Source organism: Manacus candei, unplaced genomic scaffold, assembly GCF_025592945.1.
Source record: "Manacus candei isolate 608988 ecotype Guabito, Panama unplaced genomic scaffold, ASM2559294v1 h1tg000086l, whole genome shotgun sequence".
Taxonomy (NCBI): Eukaryota; Metazoa; Chordata; class Aves; order Passeriformes; family Pipridae; genus Manacus; species Manacus candei.
The window spans coordinates 6,509,807-6,529,925 of record NW_026138134.1 but is presented as its reverse complement, the minus strand read 5'-3'; the positions used below and the strand labels follow the sequence as shown (position 1 = coordinate 6,529,925).

Genomic DNA, 20,119 nt, shown 5'->3' with positions numbered 1-20,119 from the left:
CCCTCGACAGAAGAGACAGAGCAGGGAGGCTGTGGGACAGGCTCATCTTTAATGAGAGGGATACAGAAGTGCAGGAGGCCATGGAAAGAGCACAGTGCTGCAAGTAGCCCAGCCTGGCATGAAGCAGGAGGGATGTCCAGGCAAAGCCTGTGTGCTGATGGAGTCACAGGCTCCAGAGTGTCCCCACCTCACTTGCGGGCCCGGGCGGGTGCCAGCCGGCTGTACTGCTCATCCTCCCGCTCTCCGAGGGGCTGGAGGGGAAAAAAGGGGGAGATGAGCTCCAAGAATGTCTGTCCAGCCCTGGGAGGGGCAGTTGGCCCAGCCCTCTCTTTGCCAAGCCTTTGCCAAGCGTCCCTCTCTGCACACAGAGCTTAACACACAGTAAGAGACGGGGTAGCTGTGTTTGCCTCGTCCTCTGGGTCATCTGGGGAGAGGCAGCTGCCCCATCAGAGAGCAATATCCACCTCTGGGCATCGATTATCCCCCAGCAGACGTGTCCCCACACTGCAGAGGTGCTGAAGGTCCCCCCATACACACACAGGTGTGCCCCCACACTCACCTGGTAGAGCTGGTCGTTGGCAATCAGGTTCTGCCTGTCAGAGGCTAAATGGAGACAGAAGGTGGTCAGGGATCAGGGCAGCCACGGGCAGCGTGGTGCCTTTCAAAGCAAACCCATCTGCAGCCCCTGGGGGTGCCCAGGCCCTGTCCCCCCTCACCTCGGGACGTGTGTCCCCTGTCGTGGCCGGTGACACAGTACACAGCCACTGCCAGCAGCGCCGTGGCCACGACGTCCGCCACCACGATCCCCGAGACGGTGGCAGCGTCCACCTCGATGCAGTTCTGGCACACTGGAAGCACAAAGGGACAGGGACAGGCTCCAGTCCCAGGCCAAGAGGGACCTGGGATTGAGTTTGGCTCCTTGTGTGACCTGGGGCAGTGGCACGAGCTGCCGTGTGTCCCCCGGCACCCAGTGCAGAGGGAGGCCAGCAGTGCATCAGTCACGGCACTAACTGGGGCTGTGGGGCTCTCATGGGGACACCACAAACAGGGGAACCTGCAGCAAACTGGGGGAGCCACCCACAGACTCTGGGAAACCGGCAGTTCCCTCAAAAATTTTCTGGGGTGAAAACTCCAGGCAGTTCTGGCTCTGGAAAGCAGGGGTGCAGCACCTACTTCGATAGTGCACCTGGAGCTTCCCCTCTGCTGCCTCTCCTGCTCGACACGTGTAGAGGCCTCTGGGATCGTCGTAAACTGTGCTCAGCTCCAGCTGAGTTTCGTTTCCAAGCTCGTTCCCGTCTTTCCACCACGTAACTTTACTTTGTCCACTTGTGCATTCCAAGAACACCTTCCCACTGACTTCTTTCACAATTATTTTAGGTCCTGTACAAAAAAAAAAAAAAAGAGAGAGCAGAGAGTTCACAGCTGAGTTATCAACCCTCACAGTGGTGCAGAACTCAGAGCTCCTTCGTGGAGATGCTCAGGCTGTCCCTCAGCAGCAGAAAGGCCACCACAAACAAAAACCTCTGGACAAAGCAGACTGTGTCGTTGCAAGACAGGGTTATCACAGACAGTAACACAGGTAGCTCCAGGCTGTCACAGCAATGGTCTAGGGCAGGCAGAGCTGGCAGTGATCCCATCCTCACTGCACCGATTCCCTTTTCCCCATGGACATTTGGAACCTCACATCCAGGTGGAAAGCCCCACCAAGCTGTGAGGCTCCTTCCCAGCACCCTCCCAGCACCCCAGACACCCTGGAGCATCTCCAGGGACCATGGCGAGTGCCCAGCTGCCCCGAGCCCCAGTGACTCACCTTGGTTACCCCAGCTGGGCACAGCCAGGCTGGCCAGCACTGCCCAGACACCCAGGGCCCTTCCCCTCCACATGGCACAGAGGTGGTGGTTCCGTCCCCTGCTCAGAGAGCTCCTCACCACAACTGCACCACTGGCCCCAGATCTGCGTCAGGTGCCGGATGCCGGGGGCTGGAGCCTCCCTCCCCCTGCAGCTGGGGATGGCTGAGGTGCTCTGAGCCTGCCTCCTCACCCCAGCCCGGCCTGGCAGCCGTGGGAGGGCAGCTGGGGCTGAGGTAGTGGGTTCCCAGCAGCCACGGACCCTCCAGGACATCCAGCAGCCAGGGAGCCTCCTGCAGCCAAGGGTCTCTCCACAGCCATGGACCCCCAGGAGCCAGAGGTCCCCCCAAAGCCAGGGAACACGGCAGCAGCCGCAGAGCCCCCACCATCCACCAGTCCCCTGGCAGCCACTGGCGTGTTCCCCCCAGCCTTGGAGCTTCCCAAGCGTCCATAGGTCCCCTCCACAGCCACGGGAGACCCCAGCATTAACTTGTCCCCCTCCAGTCAATGCCCCCCAGCATCCCCTGGTGTCCCCCCAGACATAGACCTCCAGCACCCCCAAGTCCCCAGCATCCATGGAGCCACCCAGCATCCAGTGGTGCCCCTCCTAGCCATAGACCTCCAGGTCCACAGGTCCCCCAGTAGTCACTGGTGCCCCCCTAGCCATAGATCTCCAGCACCCAAATTTCCCCCAGACTCACTGGTGTCCCCCCAGCTATAGAACTCCAGCACCCACAGGTCCTCAAGCAACTATGGAGTCCCCCAGCATCCCCTGGTGACCCCCAGGCCATAGACTTCCAGCATCCACAGGTCCCCCAGCATCCACTGGCATCCCCCAGCCCTACAACCCCAGCACTCACTGGTGTCCCCCCAGCTACAGAACCCTGCAGCAGGCGCGCAGCCCCCAGCACCCGCACACCCCCCAGCACCCCCAGAGTCCCCCAGCCCGCACACATCCCCCGCACCCGCCGCGCCCCGGCTCCCCCCCGGCGCAGCGGTCCCCCCGCAGCCTCGAACCCGCGGCCTCCCTCCCCGCGGGCCCGCGCCTTGCTCTCTCTGGTCCGTGCCGGCCGCCGTAGCGGCGCGGGGCGGCCATGGCGGCGCGCGCGGGCTCGCTGGTGGCGGCCGTGCTGGCGCACTCGGGCCGCCTCGACAAGGAGCACCTGGGCACCCGCGTCGGGAGGCTGTCCCGCCGCGTCGAGGAGCTCAAGGCAGGGCTGGGCACGGGGGGAGGCACGGGGGGGACACGGCGGGGAGCGGGGCCGGCGCGGCCGAGGAGCCGGTGCGCACCGGGGTGTCCGGCCCTGGGTTAGACTGGAGTGTCCAGCCCTGGTCCGGAGCGGGCTGTCCGACCCTGAATGGCCAGTCCTGGGTCAGTCCGGGGTGCCCCAGCCCTGGGTCAGTCAGATGAGGGTATCCAGCCTTGGGTGGGTCCAGGGTGTCCCACTAGCCCTGGCTCAGCCTGCAGTGTCCAGCCCTGGTCAGTCCGATCAGGGTGCCCAGTCCTAGGTCACCCCAGCTGTCCAGCCCTGGGTCTGTCCGAGGTGCCCCTCTTTGTCCCGGAGTCTCTCCCTCCCAAGACATTCCAAACCCCAACCCCACCCAGTCGCTTTCCTGTGTCACTCGCTCTGGCTGACCCTGTCCTTGGCAGAGGGGTTGGGCTGGGAGAGCTCCAGAGGCCCCTTCCACCCCCAACAATTCTGGGATTCTGTCCCAGCCCTGCGTCAGACTGGAGTGTCCAGCCCTAGTTCATCCCGGGGTGCCCCAACCCTGGGCTGGACCAGCTGCACAGCCTGGTCAGTCAGATCAGGGTGTCCAGCCCTGGTTCATCCCAGGGTGCCCCCATCTCTCACCTCGGTCCTTTCTCCCCGTGCTGACGCTGTTCCCCTGTTCCCTCTCTGCAGGGAGAAGTCTGCAACATGATAAACAAGAAGTACAGTGAGTTCCTGCCCAGCATGCAGAGTGCAGAGGAGCTGGTGGCACAGGTGGACGGGCTGTCCAGCAACATCGACCTGCTCAGGGCGAGCATCGAGAACGAGGTGACTGCAGGGGGGCACAGGGGGAGGAGGTCACAGCCCCAAGGCTGCCAGAGCTCAAGGAGTGTTTGGACAACACTCTCAGGCACAGGGGGGGATTTTGGGGTGGGTGGCAGGGCCTGGAATTGGACTCGATGATCCTTGTGGGTCCCTTTCCACCCAGGGTATTCCATGATTCTGTGCCTCTTGACTAAGTGACACCACCCCTAAGGAATGTCTAGAGGTGACACAGGTGTGTGTGACAGCAGGGTGCAAGTTAAGAGCTGTCATTAAGGGATTGTCCTGTTGCTGGGCAGGTGGGAAGGTGTGTCACAGTGTCCCTCCCAGAGAAGGCCCAGCCCTGGCTGTTGTAGGGGGTGTGACACACAGACTGACCCATGTTGGTCCCACAGTGGTTTAGAGCAGAACAGGAACTCAAATCATACCTGTGCACATCCAGTGAGGTCTGAAGCAGAACATGAGCAACTCCTGCAGGTCAGATTGAAGACTCACACTGATTATTGCCTCTGATGTCCCAGCATCTGGAGTTCTGCAGTGGTGTTCACTAAGAATTGACTTTTGGCTCAGTTCAAGCATCCTTGTGTTTTATACGGCTGTGCTGAATTAAAACTGAAGTAATTTTAACTGCATTTTAAGACTGAATTTCCTTACAGTGCCTTTAAAAAAACTGCAGTCTAGTAGGAACTGGATGATCTTTAAGGGCCCTTCCAACCCATTCTACAACTCTTATGTATTAAAAGAAAAACCCATCCTATAAGTGTTTCTAGTGCTTATGAGGAGTAAAATGGATGGAGCCATTTTCCTCTTCACCAAATCATTCTAGTAACAGAAATACTCTAAATCTCATGTGTAAGAGGAAATGTGCCTGATAACAACTGCTGCCAGTGAACTGACCAATTTGTTATTTTAGGTCCAGCGAGATCTCAATGTGGCTGTTGCTGAATTCACGGAGCTGAAGCAGCAGCTGGAGCGGGACACGCTGGTCCTGAGTGTCCTGAAAAAGCTGCAGGAGGTGAGGAGGGGAGGGAGGGGGGCAGCTTAAAATCACACTCCTCAGTCTGAGACATCATTCTGGGCTTCGACATCGTTCTGTTGCAGTTCGACAGAGCCATCAAAGAGCACAAGACTGCACTGCTGGAGAAGAAGTACGTTGCAGCAGCTCAGCAGCTGGAAAAGGTGATAGTGACCTCCTGAGCATAAACTGCATCAGTTCCTTAGCAGGGGCAGCACTGACCAGTGTTGTGTGTCTGACCCTCCCCACCAGGCACGGGGCAGCCTCAGGAACCTGGAATCCCGCAAGGGCTTCGAGCTGAAGATCCTGAGGGCGCTCGGCACGGAGCTCACGGTGCAGACACAGAACATGCTCTGCCACCTGGGGGAAGAGTGGCAGAAACTCATTGTGTGGCAGCTCCCTCCTTCCAAAGGTGCTCACGGTTCTGCTTTGTCTCACTCGTTTTGCTGCACTGTTTGAAATGCCTGTTTCCAGGCACCCACAAGATGGGAAATGCACTAGAACTGTTGGAGTACGGTGGTGTAATGAGCTCTTTGTCTCTGAACGCTGCTTCAGCTGCCACCTGAGGACTGAGCAGCTTCTCATATCCCATTCTGACAGAGCTCTTTGTGTTTAGAAAGCAGCCTGGAGGCGGTGGTGCACTCAGAGCTGCACTTACACACGATGCCATCCAAGGAGGAGGAGGTTGCTGGCCCACCTGTGGCGTCCGTGCTCCAGGCCTTGGCTGTCCTGGGAGAGCTGCACACCAGGCTGAAAGCTTTTGGTAAGACAGACCAGACAAACACAGCCCCAGTAGCCCATGGGGACAGGGGTTCAGACTTGGGGACGGATCTTTCTGGAAAATCTTTCTCTCCTGGCTGGTTTTTCCCCATGACTGACGTGAATGCTGTGATTCTTATTAATAGGAAAATATTTATCCTATTATTTACCTGGAATTATTTGTCCTTTCCTGACTATTCAGTATGCTTTTAATTTGTGACTGTGTGGTTTCATAGTCTAATGCTTGAAGAGTTTTACCTCATTAGCTGCTCCCTGATACAGTTGATCAAGAGATTGTTTCTTCCACTTCATGCAGGGTCTCTACATCCAAAGTATCCAGGGCTGGACCTCACTGTAGCAAACTACCTGCCTTCTGCCACTGGAAAACATATTTTTTTTTCATTTTCTCAGGCCAGTTGCTGCTGAAATACATCCTCAAGCCTGTGATTTCATACCCATCCCTGCAGCCACTCACCGAGGAGCGGCCAGACGTGCTCATCCTGAGGTTTAAATCCGAGGAGCCTGCCTTGGATCAGTCCTCTCCCATGGAGGTTTTTGACAAGATCAAGCTTATTTTTGAAGTTCTCCACAAATACCTGCTAAGTAGGTAGCTTCTCCCTTTTGTAATTAGTCGATGATCAGTACCTTGTCCGTGTAATTGGAGCAGAAGTTTCCAGAATATCTGGTGGTTAATCAATATTACATGTGAGGGAAATGCAAGAGGAAAGTCTTTTGAACTGGTGAAGGGTTTGGTCCAGGAAACAGGTGTATTAAGATCCATTTGTCTTCTCTGGAATCCAGATGTGCCTCTTGAGCAGCCTGGGGAGGACAGGAAGGATGGCAGAGTCACGCTGGCGGAGCTGCTGGGGGAGCTGATCTGGGAAGAGCTCTCCAACTGCCTCGTTCAGAACTGCCTGGTGAACTCCATCCCCAGCAACAGCAGCAAACTGGAGCAGTACACAGAGGTGGGTCTCAAGAAGTCCCTCAGGAGATGCCAGGTGTCCAGTTTGAACACAGAGCCCCAGGCAGCCTAGGAGGATATTTTAGTGCTCAGTGCACTCTAAAACCTGTTTTCATCCCTTGCTTTCAGCTGAGTGGAAGTTTATACAAAATTTTAGTTTGGTTCTTTGATTTTGGGAGGCTGTGTTGATGTAAAACATGTGTCTGCTCTTCTCAGGTGATTAAATCCACAGAGGAATTTGAAAAGGCCTTAAAGAACATGCAGTTTTTGAAAGGAGACACGACTGACTTACTGAAATACGCCCGCAACGTCAACTCCCACTTTGCCAGCAAGAAGTGCCAGGATGTGATTGCAGCAGCCAGAAACCTGATGACCTCAGAAATCCACAACACTGTCAAGGTGATGCAACACACAGTTTTTCTGGAAAAATAGGGGTTGGGGAAGGATTGTCTACAACAGTCAAGTCCTTTTTTTGTGGAGCACTTGGGATGATTTGGGGATCTTGGCAAACAACAATTTCTAAACATCTTTTAATAGTGCTGCAGTCTTATGTTTGAGTCTTAAATCTCTGTCATTCAGTGCTTTGTAATCTTGCACAGTCTCCTCTCTGTGGGCTCTAAATTCCATTTTACCTCTCTCTTGTCTCCCCTCAGATCACACCTGAGTCCTGTGTAACCCTGCCACAGCTTCCTGACCCTGTGTCAGGAGATCACTCAAAGATGCAAAAGCCCTCCAACCTTCTGCACAATGGCACAGTGAATTTGGAGGGTGAGACCAGGCTGAGCCAGTACACCTTCTCCCTGCCCACGTGCCGCATCAGCTCCTCCGTGGAGCAGCTCATGGAGCTGGTCTATCAGACACTGCTGGAGGCCACAGTCAGCACGGACCAGTGGTAGGAATTACTGAGCAGTAATCTGGGTGTCAGAAGCTCACTGCCTGTACCAACACCAAGCAGCTGTTAATAGGTTAAAGGAACTTTAAAAGAAGAGAATATACTTAAAAATTAGAACCAGTCATTAAAGTTACTCTCACTGTGGCTGGTGGACGCAGCCCTGGGTTCGTGCAGGACACGGGTACAGCTGCAAACTCTGCTCCCTGCAGTACTCGGGTTAAGCAGCTTTTGGAGTTGGGTTTTCAGGGAACATTCAGGTGCACTGCCTTGTATTTTAGCCATTAAAGCAGTGTAGCCACTGTAAACTCCCCAGTGTGCACAACACAGTCCATGGCTTCATGGGAGAGATGCTTCTGCAGTGTCCACTTCACTGATTTATCCCACTGCAGCTCTCAGTTGTTTAGAAACATTAAACCCACCTCTTCTTTCCAAACCAAATGGTAAGTGCTGGCACCCATTGTGAGCAGAGTTCTTGCTGTCTTTGTGCTGGTGAAAGCAAAGAGCTCCAGCCCTGCAGCTGGCAGGGCTCTTGAGAGAAAACAAATATTGAGGACCACGTAAAGTGTACTTTAAAAACCAGAGACCACAGCCCTGGAGCAGGATTGTTGCCCAGGTAACCCCTCAGTGGCAGAGAGAGGGCTGAGTGTTTGTGCACACCTGGTGGGGAAGGGACACTGTCTCCTTTGTTCCTGGGGTTTCACATATCTCCCTTCTGAAGCTTTTCCACGCTGACCTTCCAAGGTCACCGCAGCCCCTGTGAGTTCTGCAGCACGTTGACATGGCTGTCACTGATCCTGCCAGTCCACTCTGTGCCAGTGCTTCAGTGCTCATAAAGCCCTGTTTTGGAGAAGGCTGAGGGTCACCTGTGAACAAGACATTAATGCCAGTGCCAGGCTGACATGACCCTCATTTTCCCTGTAGCTGTGTGCAGCTCTTCTACTCGGTGAGGAGAATCTTCCAGCTGTTCTATGAAGTGGTGCCAACATACCACAAGTAAGTGTGTCTGTGTGTGTTCCCTAGGGCCTGTGTTGAGAGGGAATAATGCTACTGGAACACTCCCACTTGGGGTTTACTAAGGGCTTCCTCCAGCAGCAAAAAGCTCCTATTAATCTATTCCTAAATCATACCTGTGCAAAGTAGGTGCTTGAGGGTTTCTGAGTTGCCAGTCCAGCGAGCAGGGGGATGGTTGAAGTTCTTGCATGGTTGTATTTGTTTCCAGCCACGTAACTTTGACCCCAGGTCTGATGCACAGATTTTTAATGATGTTTTTCCTGCAAAAAAAAAAGCAGCAATGAAGGGACAATGAAAGGACACAGTCCTGTCAGAGAACATTGGAGTATTCCTGACAGGACTTCTCTTCCTTTTCCTCACCATAACTTTGCTGTAACAAAGTATATTTCTGTTTGAAAGTCCACAGCTAGAAAAAGAGTGGGATACCACGTGGTTCAAATGCTTCTTTCCTGTGGGATCCTTTGGGAATGTGACAAGTTCAGTATTTTTATTCTGACTGATGCCAGTCAGGCCTCGCCCATTTTCTGCAACGCCTGCAGCGAGCTTCTCTGGGGTAGGCACAGCTATTTTTTTTAACAGATTAATAAAGAAATCCATTTCTTCCTTCTCTCTTCCTCCTGCCTGGGGCAGGGAGAGCCTGCAGAAGTTCCCCCAGCTGGCAGCCATCCACCACAACAACTGCATGTACCTCGCCCACCACCTGCTCACCCTGGGCCACCAGTTCCGCTACCGCACCACCAACATCCTGAGCAACGGGGCAGCCTCCTTCGTGGACCTGGTGCCTGCCTTCAGGAGACTGGGTAACACCTTCCTGGCCCAAAACACACGCCTGGGGCACGTGGCAGTTAACCCTGGCAGCTGGGGCTGGGTGGTTTGATGGAGGAGTGGCTGCTGACACTGAGCAGGGCATTGTTATTATTTGTGGTAACAACATTTTCCAGACTGGGAAGTCTTGGCTCTTTGGAACCCAGCTCTTGTCCAGCACATAGTTCCACAAACTGTGTGTATTCCAGCACAGTGTTGTAGCACTATGTTTTGGGATCTGCTGCTCAGTCCTTTAATGTTTTCTTCAGTTTATCCTGTGGAAACAAATTCAGAGATAAGTTTGTGTCAGCTAACAGGAGTCATCCACACTTAATTCTGCTACTCTGCTCTTTTTCAGAATTGTTGTAGCAATGCAAGCTGCCAAAACTTACTGGTTAAATTGGCTCTATGAGACTGTTTAGAGACTGGAAATTCGATTAAAAATAAAACACTATAGCAAGTTCATTATTCAGCAATTACAGTCATAAATAGGCACAGCAAATTTAGTACTTGCTTAACTGCTTCTCCCTGCTTGCTTTTCCTCCTAAAGGGATGGAGTGTTTTAAGGCCCAGATGCGAGTGCAGAAGGGGGAAATCCTGGAGAGGCTCTCAAGTGCCAGGAATTTTTCTAACATGGATGATGAGGAAAATTTCCATGCAGCAAACAAAGCCATCAGGCAGGTAAGGAAGGCAGTCAAAGCCAGACATCCCTTTGTCTGCAGGTGTCCTGGGGAAGGTCCAGTGTGTAATCTCAGTCCTGTTTCAGCAGGGTGGAACTGTTAAAACAACTATTTTCTGACATGTTTTTTATTTTTATCCTGGGCTGTGTCTTTAGCAGGATATTTCATTGCCTTTTTGCTTCTTTCAGCCTGGTTTCTAACCATAAGTGGTCACCTTATCCCTTGGTGCCTTTCCTAATATTCTTTTTGATAACATGGAGGTAACACAGAGCTGTTCATTCCAGGTATTGCATCAGTTGAAGAGGCTGGGCCAGGTCTGGCAGGATGTCTTCCCAGTGAACGTGTACTGCAAGGCCATGGGGACCTTACTGAACACAGCCCTGGCAGAGATTGTCACCAGGATTGTTGCCCTCGAGGTACCTACTGGGGTGGATGTGCCAGCCCTGGAGTGGTGGGGACATTTGTGACCTTGCTGGTCCCAAGGTCAGGTTTCAGGGGAGCAGTTACCTTTCACAGAAATTGTAACTGTGTGTCCACGGAAAATGTTCACAACACCAAGCTTTGATTTCACTTGGCACTCCAAAAGTAAATCTCTCTACTCCACTGTTAATTAAGTTTTCTCCATTGCAGGATATTTCTGCAGAAGATGCAGACAGGTTGTACTCACTCTGTAGGATCATGGTGGAGGAGGGACCCCAAGTCTTCACCCCTCTACCTGAAGAAGAGAAGAACAAGAAGTACCAAGAGGAAGTTCCAGTCTATGTGGAGAAGTGGATGACGTTCAAAGAGCTGATGATCATCCTGCAAGCCAACCTCCAGGAAATTGTGGATCAGTAGGTGTCTTCCTTTCTCCCTTCTCAGTTGGTTCTCAGGAGCAGGGAAGTGTCTGACAGCAGCAGGGGCTGTCCAGAGGAAAGGCAGTCACTGCTCCTGAGGATCAGGCAGCTGCTCCTGGGACTGCTTTTGGGTGTTCACAATCCATTTCAAGCTTGCCCATAATTTCCTGCAGCAGAAGGAAAAGGCAAAATGGTAAAAAACCAGGTGCTGTGGGAGAGCCAAGCACAGAGTGTTGGTGCATCCCCTTGGCTTCTCCAAGTTCAGGGGTGTCTCACAGGGAGCAGCCTGGCTGGCATTCCACCTGAGTGCCCTCTGCTTTTTAGGATGCTGTTTCTTGCTGCTTTTTACCTTGCAAGGGGGATTCATCTGAACTATCCCTGAGGATTTGCATAATCACTTCTGTTACCTTGGCTGGCAGGAGCTGGGCAGTCCCTGCTCACAGCTGCCTCACACAGAGCTCTGAAGGGCAAGAAAACACCCAGTTCTCAGCAGGTTAAACCAGCGAGGCACCAGCCACAGGGAGGGCACAGAGGGAAGGCAGCTCCTTCCCTGGGCCCCTGGAACTGGGTTACTCACCAGAGGTTCCCAACTCCACTTCCACCTGGGCATAAACCACTTCCTTGTGTTCTTAAGGAATAGGAATTTTGCAAACGGGCTTTAAGCATATTTAGGAGAAAGAAAAGGTACTAAGTGCAGGAATCACCTCACAACCTGGTGCTCTGTGTACCTGGCTAAACAGTTCTGGGCTGGGGCTGCACACATACCTGGTTAGTGACCACTGGAACAGCTCCTCAGAGGCTTGTCTTCATGTGCCACTCCCAGGCAGTTTGGTTAAATAAAGCTCTTTCTCTCCCCTGCAGGTGGGCAGATGGGAAGGGCCCTCTGGCAGCCGAATTCTCAGCAGCTGAAGTGAAGAGTCTGATCCGAGCCCTGTTCCAGAACACAGAAAGGAGAGCAGCAGCACTGGCCAAAATCAAGTAACCCCACGTTTCCACCTGCACTTTGCATCTTCTGATAAAGCAAGAGCAAACTGAGACTTTCAGATATTTTTTTGATTTGACCTTTTTTATTTGTACTGGTGTAAAAAAAAATGTTAGAATTGGTAAGTTCTTCCTGGAGCTTGGCTGGGGGAGAAGGAACATTGCCTGGCTCAGTGTTTGAGGGGCTGGGAGTGTGGGGCCAGGAGCTCACAGTGAGGAACACACAGACACTGACTGCCAGACACCTCCTGCCCCGCTCCCCACAGCAGTTCTGCCCACATCCAGGTTTTCCTTCAGGAGCTGCTGGGTGTCCTGGAGAAGGAGAGATGCTTTTGCTGATGTTTGCTAGTTCCCATTCTCTAGGATTTCATCTTCCTGTTCAGGCCAGCATAGGAAAATAAATCAAACCTTGTATCCAGCATCTCTGTGAGCACAGGCACTGCTGCCAGACGAGCCTCCCATGTGAGGTGCTGTGGAACCTCATCTCAGACTGGCCTCAGGGTCCTGCAGAGGGGTTTTATTGCTCAGTAGTGACTCTCATCTATGCAGTTCTACATCAGGGGGCCTGGAGCCCCTCTCTGTCTTACCTCTTCTGTCCCTGCAAGTTCCACATGAAACCCACACACTCTGAGAGCTTTTGCCATCCTCCCAGGAATGCTGAAGTGCCAAACTTAGCTCTTTCCCACCTCAGGTTCTTCTGAGGGACAGACCTCAAGAGAGCAACAATTTAGGGGGGATTTGGGGAAAGGAGATCCTGTGCAGAGTGAACTGGTGATCAAGTCACAGGGTTTTGCACAAGTAGCAAAATTCTCTTATTTCTCATGGAAAATATCTTAAAACTGACTTAGAATTTTTCAGTCTTGCTTTACCAGCTGTAGAAGCCAGTTCAGCTCCTTCCTTTGTGTTTTTGTTGGCTGTGAACTGGGTAGCTCTGGTGTCTTTCTGTTATTATATTTTCTGTCCTTTAAGAACAGTGTAAACCAATGCAAAAAGGGAATGAAAGGTGCACTCGTAACATTGTCTTTTTCAGTCACAAGAGGCTGTGGTTTAGATTTTGAGAAATTTCTCACCCAATTTAATTGAAAAACTCACTGAGAGCATTCACTTAAATTAGCCCAGAGGCCAAGATGCTGCACCCGTGGAGCAAAGTTCTACCTGCCCTGTCGTGCTCACTAAAGTTTCAGTCACAGAACTTGGTGTTTTTAATCTGTTATCTCCTGTTGTATCCTTTTCATTTGCACTTCTGTCCAACTTCTGTTCCCATTCCAAGCATTTTTGCAGGGCCTGAGGCCCTGACTTGTGTCACCCAAGTCCTTGCAGAACCCTTCTGCTCTGGTTTAACTGATGTGGGGAAAGGGAAGTCCAGTCTAATGGGCAGTTAGACTGAGCCCAGCACATGGGAATGCAGCAGAGAAGGGAGATACTGAAGCAGAATCTACCACTCAAAACTCACCTGTTTCTTTTCTTCCCCTCCAAGTGATTCACCCAAAGGCTGAGAGTGTTGCCCATACACTGACATCTCATAGGATCCCTTGTCCCTTTACACACAGCAATCCAAAAAAACCACCTATTTTGAAAAGCACCACTTCTCCCATGTTTATTGTTCACAGAAATGTAATTTGCTATTTTCTTTAATAAACTATTTATACTGAGCACGTTTGGGGTTCTGTTCAGGTTACAGTGACAGGATGAATCAGTCCCTCCTTGCCTGATTTCTAGTAGATCTAATAAATAAAAAGAAAACAGAAAGAGGAATCAGTGCTATGAAAGAGGTCGTCCCAGAGGCTCATGGGTCAAAGGGAGTGACACAAAGAGTTCAGTGGGATGCTGGCACTGGGGTTTGTCTGGGGAAGATGCAGGGCTGTAGGGCGGGCTGGGCACACACCAGGGCTTACCTGAGTGACCTGGTGAATCCAGGGCAGGAGCTGGGCCACATTGGTGTAGACCCCGGGGTGGTTTGGCTCAGCACAGCCCTGGCCCCAGCTCACAATCCCCACCAGGCGCCACGAGGATCCATCCCAGCACACGAGGGGGCCCCCACTGTCCCCCTGGGGGCAGAGCCAGGGCTGAGGGAGCTGCTCTGCCCCCCGGGCAGGTCAGGCAGGTCACAGAATCCCAGACTAGATTGAGTGGGAAGGGACCTTAAAGTTCATCCAGACCCACCCCTGCCATGGGCAGGGACACCCTCCACTAGCCCAGGTTGCTCCAAGCCCCATCCAAGTGGACAAATTGGACACTCCCGGGGGTGGGACATCCAAAATCGGGCAGCCTGCCTCCCCAAGGACCTCGCCAGGCTGCTGTGGCCCAGCTGGCTGTGTTCCCTCAGCCACACAGGAGGCTGGCAGGTGGATCCATGCACCCCCCCAGCATTCCCACTGCTCCCAGCGTTACCTGGCACGCGTCCACCTGCCCACGGGGGTACCCAGCACACAACATCCTGGCAGTGAGCTCCCCCGGGTACATGCACGAGCTGTTGCACCTCCGGGTCCCGATCAGGGGCACCAGGGCCTCCTTCAGCGTCCCGGCCAGCTGCGCTGGGATGGGCAAAGAGGGGCAAACAAGGTCTGCAGGGAGCAGCAGGGGAGAGCAGGGCACTAACTGGGGAAGGCAGAGATGGGGAATTGGGATTACTTCATGGCCACAGGAGCTGTGAGTGTGGGGTGCAGGCTGCTGGAGCAGGAGTGGGACGAGGGCAGGGGGTGCATTTGGAAGCTCAGATGTGCAATGGAAGAGGCTGGATGGGGCATTGGGGAGCAGGGGGAAAGTCTAAGGCAGTGCTGGGGGACAGGGACAGGGTGGGAGCTCACCTTGGTCAGGGGTGGTGTAGCCCCAGCCAGAGACCCAGCACTGTGTGCCCTGGAGCAGGTCCTGGTGGGAGGACGGCAGGCACACGGCTCGGATGGCAGCTGGGGAGAAGGGGACAGGGACAGTGCCAGGGCAGTGGGGACAACTCTGCCAGAAGCAGCCACAGAAGGGCTGCAGAGCCCTCAGCCTGACTCGGACACCAGGTCTACCCGCCCGGTTCCGACACCAGGTCTACCCGCCCGGTTCGGACACCAGGTCTACCCTCCGGTTCGGACACCAGGTCTACCCTCCGAGTTCGGACACCAGGTCTACCCTCCGAGTTCGGACACCAGGTCTACCCTCCGAGTTCGGACACCAGGTCTACCCTCCGAGTTCGGACACCAGGTCTACCCTCCGGTTCGGACACCAGGTCCACCCTCCGGTTCGGACACCAGGTCTACCCTTCCGGTTCGGACACCAGGTCTACCCTCCGGTTCCGACACCAGGTCTACCCGTCCGGTTCGGACACCAGGTCTACCCGCCCGGTTCCGACACCAGGTCTACCCGCCCGGTTCCGACACCAGGTCTACCCGTTCGGTTCCGACACCAGGTCTACCCGTTCGGTTCCGACACCAGGTCTACCCGCCCGGTTCCGACACCAGGTCTACCCGCCCGGTTCCGACACCAGGTCTACCCGCCCGGTTCCGACACCAGGTCTACCCGCCCGGTTCGGACACCAGGTCTACCCGCCCGGTTCGGACACCAGGTCTACCCGTCCGGTTCCGACACCAGGTCTACCCGCCCGGTTCGGACACCAGGTCTACCCTCCGAGTTCGGACACCAGGTCTACCCTCCGGTTCGGACACCAGGTCTACCCGCCCGGTTCCGACACCAGGTCTACCCGTCCGGTTTGGACACCAGGTCTACCCGTCCGGTTCGGACACCAGGTCTACCCTCCGGTTCGGACACCAGGTCTACCCTCCGGTTCGGACACCAGGTCTACCCGTCCGGTTCGGACACCAGGTCTACCCGCTGGCACCTCGGCGGCCAAGTCGAGGTGGCCAAAGGCATCCCACGTGAAGATGGGACATCTCTGAGCCAGCTGAGGATCAGCTGAGGATCAAGGCCAGCCTGGATGGAGCTTTGAGCAACCTGGGAAGGTTGTCCCTGTCCATGGCAGGGGGTTGGATGAGCTTTAAGGTCCCTTTCAACCCAAACCATTCTGTGATTCTGATTTTGTAAGAGCTGCTCTGAAGGGGCAGGTTCAGAAGAGGCTCATTTTTGGGCAGCTTTTCACGGTGGGACAGGACAGACAACTCCACAGAAGGACACAATGACTTACCTGAGAAATTCAGGGGCACTTGCAGCTTCATGAGGGCGATGTCGTAGTCGAGGTTGTTGTGGTTGTAGAGCGGGTGGGGAACAACCTCCTGGACTGGCACCCCGGCCTCCTGCCTGAGGGAGCCGTGGGTGACAATCCCTGCAAACACCCGCCAGGCAGAGCCCTGGAGCCTCCTGGAGCTGAGCAGAACACAGAACACAGAACACAGCGTGCCCTAACCCAAGGGCAGCGGGCACTGAGGGCTGGGGGCACAGCAGGGTGGGCATGGGGGGCCTGGGGGTACCTGTGCACACAGTGAGCCGCCGTGATAATCCACTCCCGTGCCAGCACCGAGCCCCCACAGCGGTGCTGGGAGCCCTGGCACACACTGACCTGCCAGGGCCAGCGCCCAGGGGGCACATCTGCCCCCCCGACCACCCGCACGGGCCCGGGGGGCAGCCCACACTCTGCAAGGGGTTAGGACAGGCTCCAGCCCCACATCCTCACACTGGAGGGCGAGGGGAGCGGGTGGAACGGGAGGAAAGAAGCTGCTGGATCCAGGCAGAGATCCTGGGGATGCAGGAGAAGAGGGAATCGCTCACCTGAGCACTTGAGAGCCACGACTCGCCCCAATCCACAGCTGCTCCTGTGCAGAGAGAAACAGCAGGAATAAATCCTCCTGGGCAGGATAAACAGCAACCAAAACCCCCGGGGCACTGGAGAGCCCCAGGGCGGCTGCAGCACTTCCCAAAGGGGCTGTTTGCTGCACAGCACCTGCACAGTCTGCTGTGTTCTTAAGCCTGAAAGAAAAGGTTTCAGCCAACTCAGAGCTGCCCTTACCTGACCTGCCACAAGTCTTCCAGGTTCCCTTCCTGGTGGGGTCTGACCTGAAGGAACTGCTGCTCCTCATTCACCCTGACATCCGTCAGGTTCACTCCTTTCTGATGGGTCATTCTGCAAAAACAAGGGGAATTGCCCCAGGAAGGGGATCAGGAATGTGACCCTGCCATGGGAACAACACTCCTGCAGTCCTGCAGCTCTGGCAGCTGGGAATGAACCTCTGGGCAGGGAGGGTCTTCTGAAGCTGTTCTTGCAGGTCCCCGGGTCATCCCAAGTCCCAGGTTCCACCTGCTGCCCTGACAAACCCCCAGCCTTCAATCTCCTGCTTTTGCCATCATCCCCCTCAGAACAGGGCAAACAGGGGCCCAAGCAGCTGCCTCTGCCGTGCCCACCTGAGGTACCCGAGCCGCTGGCAGAGCAGGGTGCCCAGGGAGCCATTCCAGCCCTCGTGGCACACCAGGAGCCAGCCAGGATGTCCTTCCAGCTGAGCTTCCAGCAGGGAGTTTGCCGTGTTTATTCTGAAAGACACTAAAGCCATTCCATTAAAGACAACCTGCGAGTCCCCTTGGCAGTGTTCTGTGCAGGTCACACACGGCTACAGCAAGAAGAACCCACCCAAACCCCCAGAAAAAGCCATTTGAGCAACTGGAAGCTACAAGTGATCCCAGTCACAGGGTGGTCCCAGGCAAAGGAGCCCTGCAAGAGTTGCCTTTGCTGTGGGATCTCCCCATGCAATGGAGCTGCAGTTCTGGGGGAAGCAGCAGGACTTAGAAGAAAAGCAAAACAACTGCAAAACACAGCTAGTGGGTCAGCAGGAGATATCTGTCCTTAAAGAGCCCCTTTTCTGTTCTTCCTGGGCTTGGCAGAAGCCCTCTCCCCACCCTTTTTGGCAGCAAGCAAAGACACAAACCTGTGCTGGGAGCCCCCCGGACCACGGGCTCTTCCTCTTCCCCGTCACCACACGCTGGGATCGCATCTGGCTCCTGCAGTGGGGGGGACCCCTGCTCTGGGTGAGCCTCCTGCAGGTGTTTCACTGCAGGAAACAGAGAAGGGGGTGCCCATGGACCCACACAGCCTGGGCAGCACCCAGGATGCACGATACTGGGGACAATCCTGCAGTGCTGCTGCAAGAGGGGAATGAGCCTCTCTGGCACTGCAGCAGCAGAGCCCACACCAGCCACATCTCTCCATCCCAAGCTACAGCTGACTGACCAAGGAGCTCCCATCACCACCCCCCCAATGCTGACGCCCTAAACTCGCAGCAGGGCCATCCTGGGGACACACTGACCCAGCAGCCACGTCCCAGCCGCCGTCCCCGCCAGCAGCCCCACGACCCCGAGCAGCAGGAACAGCCTCCTGAGGGTGCAGAGAGTCCCAAAAGATGCTTCAGCAGGATCTTTAAAAGAGGGACAGAGGATCAGTGTGGTTTGCCCACCTCTCACAGCTCTCCCAAGCCCTGGTGAAGCCCCTGGGTCACTGGGCACCAGTTTTTAGGGCTCAGTGCTCCTCTCCTGCAGTGCCCGGAGGAGCTGAGCTAAGGCTGTGGATTCTGTGGGAGTTCAGGGCTCAGGGCACCCTCCCCATTCCCAAAACCCACAAACAGCTCACCCACGTGTCCCAGGGAGGGCTGTGTCCCCTGTGCCCCCCTCCTTGGCTCGGCTGCCGGGCTCCCTGGGCTGTGCACGGCGTCCTCGATGCCGTTTGGGTTGTCGGGAACCCGCTCGGGTGAGTCTGGACTCTGGGGAGAGGAGCAGAGTCCAGGGACAGGATCAGTGCCAAAGGCTGGGTGTGGTGGAAGGGGACAAAGCTCTGGAATCCCCTCTCACCATGGCAGCAGGAGCAGAGCTGTGGGAGCCAAGCACACGGATCTCCAGTGACCCAGCTCGGGTTCCCCGGCACGACACAGTGCATGCGCAGCGGCCACGCTCCAGGGACTCCTGGTTCCAAAACCCTCCTTCCCCCACTGAAAGGGCCCTCACAGGGGTGGGGGGATCATCCAGCTGCCCCTGTCCTGCCCCTCCATCCCCCTGCTCCCAGGAACTGCTCTGGCTGGGGAGCCCCAAGGGAACACTCCCATCCCTCCCTGGTGCCTCTCCCAGCAGGATCAGCAGCTCTGGAGCAGCCTCAGCTCTCAAACCTGTCTCCCACCTGCTGTCCCCCTTTCCCCCCCCCCCGTTATCTGCCATATGAGAAGCCCCAGGTGCTGCTGAGGGGCAGTGGCAGTGCCCAGGCTTTTGGTGTGAGTGGGGGGCTGCAGTTCCAGCCAGCCCTGCTGGCTCTGAGCACCCTGAGGAACAGAACATCCTAGGCTGGGGAAAGAACAGAAAAGAGCCTGGAGCTGCTTTTTATCACCCCCACATCTCCAGCCAAGTGCCTGCCAGTTGTGACATGTAAAGGACAACTCTCCTGCCCACAGGCTGCATTAGGGATGTGCTGGTGAGGGCTGGTGGACCCCCATCCCTCAGGGGGATCCTCCCCACCCCGCGTGCCCAGAGATCCCAGGGAAACAGCCCCACCTGCCCAGGTGCTGGATCTTCCCTGCAGCCTTTGCTGTAGCACACCAAGAGCAGCAAAGCTCAGGCAGCAGCTCCCAGCTCAGCTTCTGCTTTGCCACGTAATTTGTTGTTACTGAAAGATGCCGGGGCCCCACGGGAGGGGGAGAGTTTCTAACCCGTGGCTTGGCTGCTGCCTGGGCCATGGTGGGGCAGGAGATGCTTTTCCTACCAGTGCAGAGCTCTTGGTGGAACAGAAATGCCTTGTGCTGCTGCATCCTCTCATCCTCCTCTGACCCAGGGGATGCTCCACCACAGTCATCACGCCCGAGGTGCTGCCAGTCCCCAAAAACAAAAGGAGAATCAGACTGAAAGGGTTCTCCATGAAAGAGGGACTTTTCTTATTCACACCCTTCTCCACCCCTGAAAGGTACAGCTGACAGCCTGTTGCTCAGGTCACCAATGAATTTTTAATGGTGTTTAATCAAGGAAACTCCTGTGAGGGTTTTGTGACTGCAGGTTTGTGCTGTCCCCAAACAGCACCAGGTGGGTGGTGGCACAACCCCACCCTGTGCTGGGCAGCTGGGGTGAAAACGGGGGTTTTGGGTGGGTTTGGATTTTTTTCTCCAGGCTCCCCCATCTCGTGTTTAGGCCAGAAAATACCAGGCAGGGCTGCAAATACCCCCCAAGGAACAGCTTGGCTCAGCTTGAGCCTTTCCTACTCGTGCTGGAGCATCTCCTCAGCCCAGGGAGGACTGTAGGTGGTGCTGGAGCACCAGTGGGAGAGAAAGCAGAGGCACAGGATGCAGCCTGAGCATCCTCTGCTGCTCTGGGCACAGAGGAGGGGAAGGACTCACCCCGGC

At 55.2% G+C, this 20,119-nt stretch overlaps 3 protein-coding genes across 3 annotated transcripts; 1 reads left to right on the top strand and 2 right to left on the bottom strand.

The window, feature by feature from the left end:
* Positions 1-1,933, bottom strand: LOC127482353 (T-cell surface glycoprotein CD3 gamma chain-like). Its single transcript, XM_051812569.1, has 5 exons — positions 1,811-1,933; positions 1,174-1,380; positions 717-848; positions 560-603; positions 1-251 (listed from the first exon to the last, which is right to left on the bottom strand). Exons 1-5 carry the CDS (start codon positions 1,881-1,883, stop codon positions 189-191), a joined length of 519 nt encoding a protein of 172 aa, XP_051668529.1. The 5' UTR covers positions 1,884-1,933; the 3' UTR covers positions 1-188.
* A 993-nt stretch (positions 1,934-2,926) lies between these two features.
* On the top strand, positions 2,927-13,471 carry ZW10 (zw10 kinetochore protein). The gene is made up of 16 exons (XM_051812550.1): positions 2,927-3,058; positions 3,752-3,886; positions 4,794-4,895; positions 4,982-5,059; positions 5,148-5,307; positions 5,512-5,658; positions 6,066-6,257; positions 6,456-6,619; positions 6,832-7,014; positions 7,269-7,507; positions 8,429-8,500; positions 9,149-9,318; positions 9,873-10,003; positions 10,287-10,418; positions 10,633-10,835; positions 11,700-13,471. Exons 1-16 carry the CDS (start codon positions 2,942-2,944, stop codon positions 11,818-11,820), a joined length of 2,346 nt encoding a protein of 781 aa, XP_051668510.1. The 5' UTR covers positions 2,927-2,941; the 3' UTR covers positions 11,821-13,471.
* Positions 12,403-19,462, bottom strand: TMPRSS5 (transmembrane serine protease 5). The gene is made up of 13 exons (XM_051812310.1): positions 19,436-19,462; positions 18,373-18,502; positions 18,053-18,160; positions 17,675-17,797; positions 17,157-17,253; positions 16,765-16,878; positions 16,527-16,570; positions 16,229-16,391; positions 15,946-16,124; positions 14,627-14,725; positions 14,211-14,353; positions 13,715-13,867; positions 12,403-12,417 (listed from the first exon to the last, which is right to left on the bottom strand). Exons 1-13 carry the CDS (start codon positions 19,460-19,462, stop codon positions 12,403-12,405), a joined length of 1,395 nt encoding a protein of 464 aa, XP_051668270.1.
* Between the last annotated feature and the right edge of the window lie 657 nt (positions 19,463-20,119).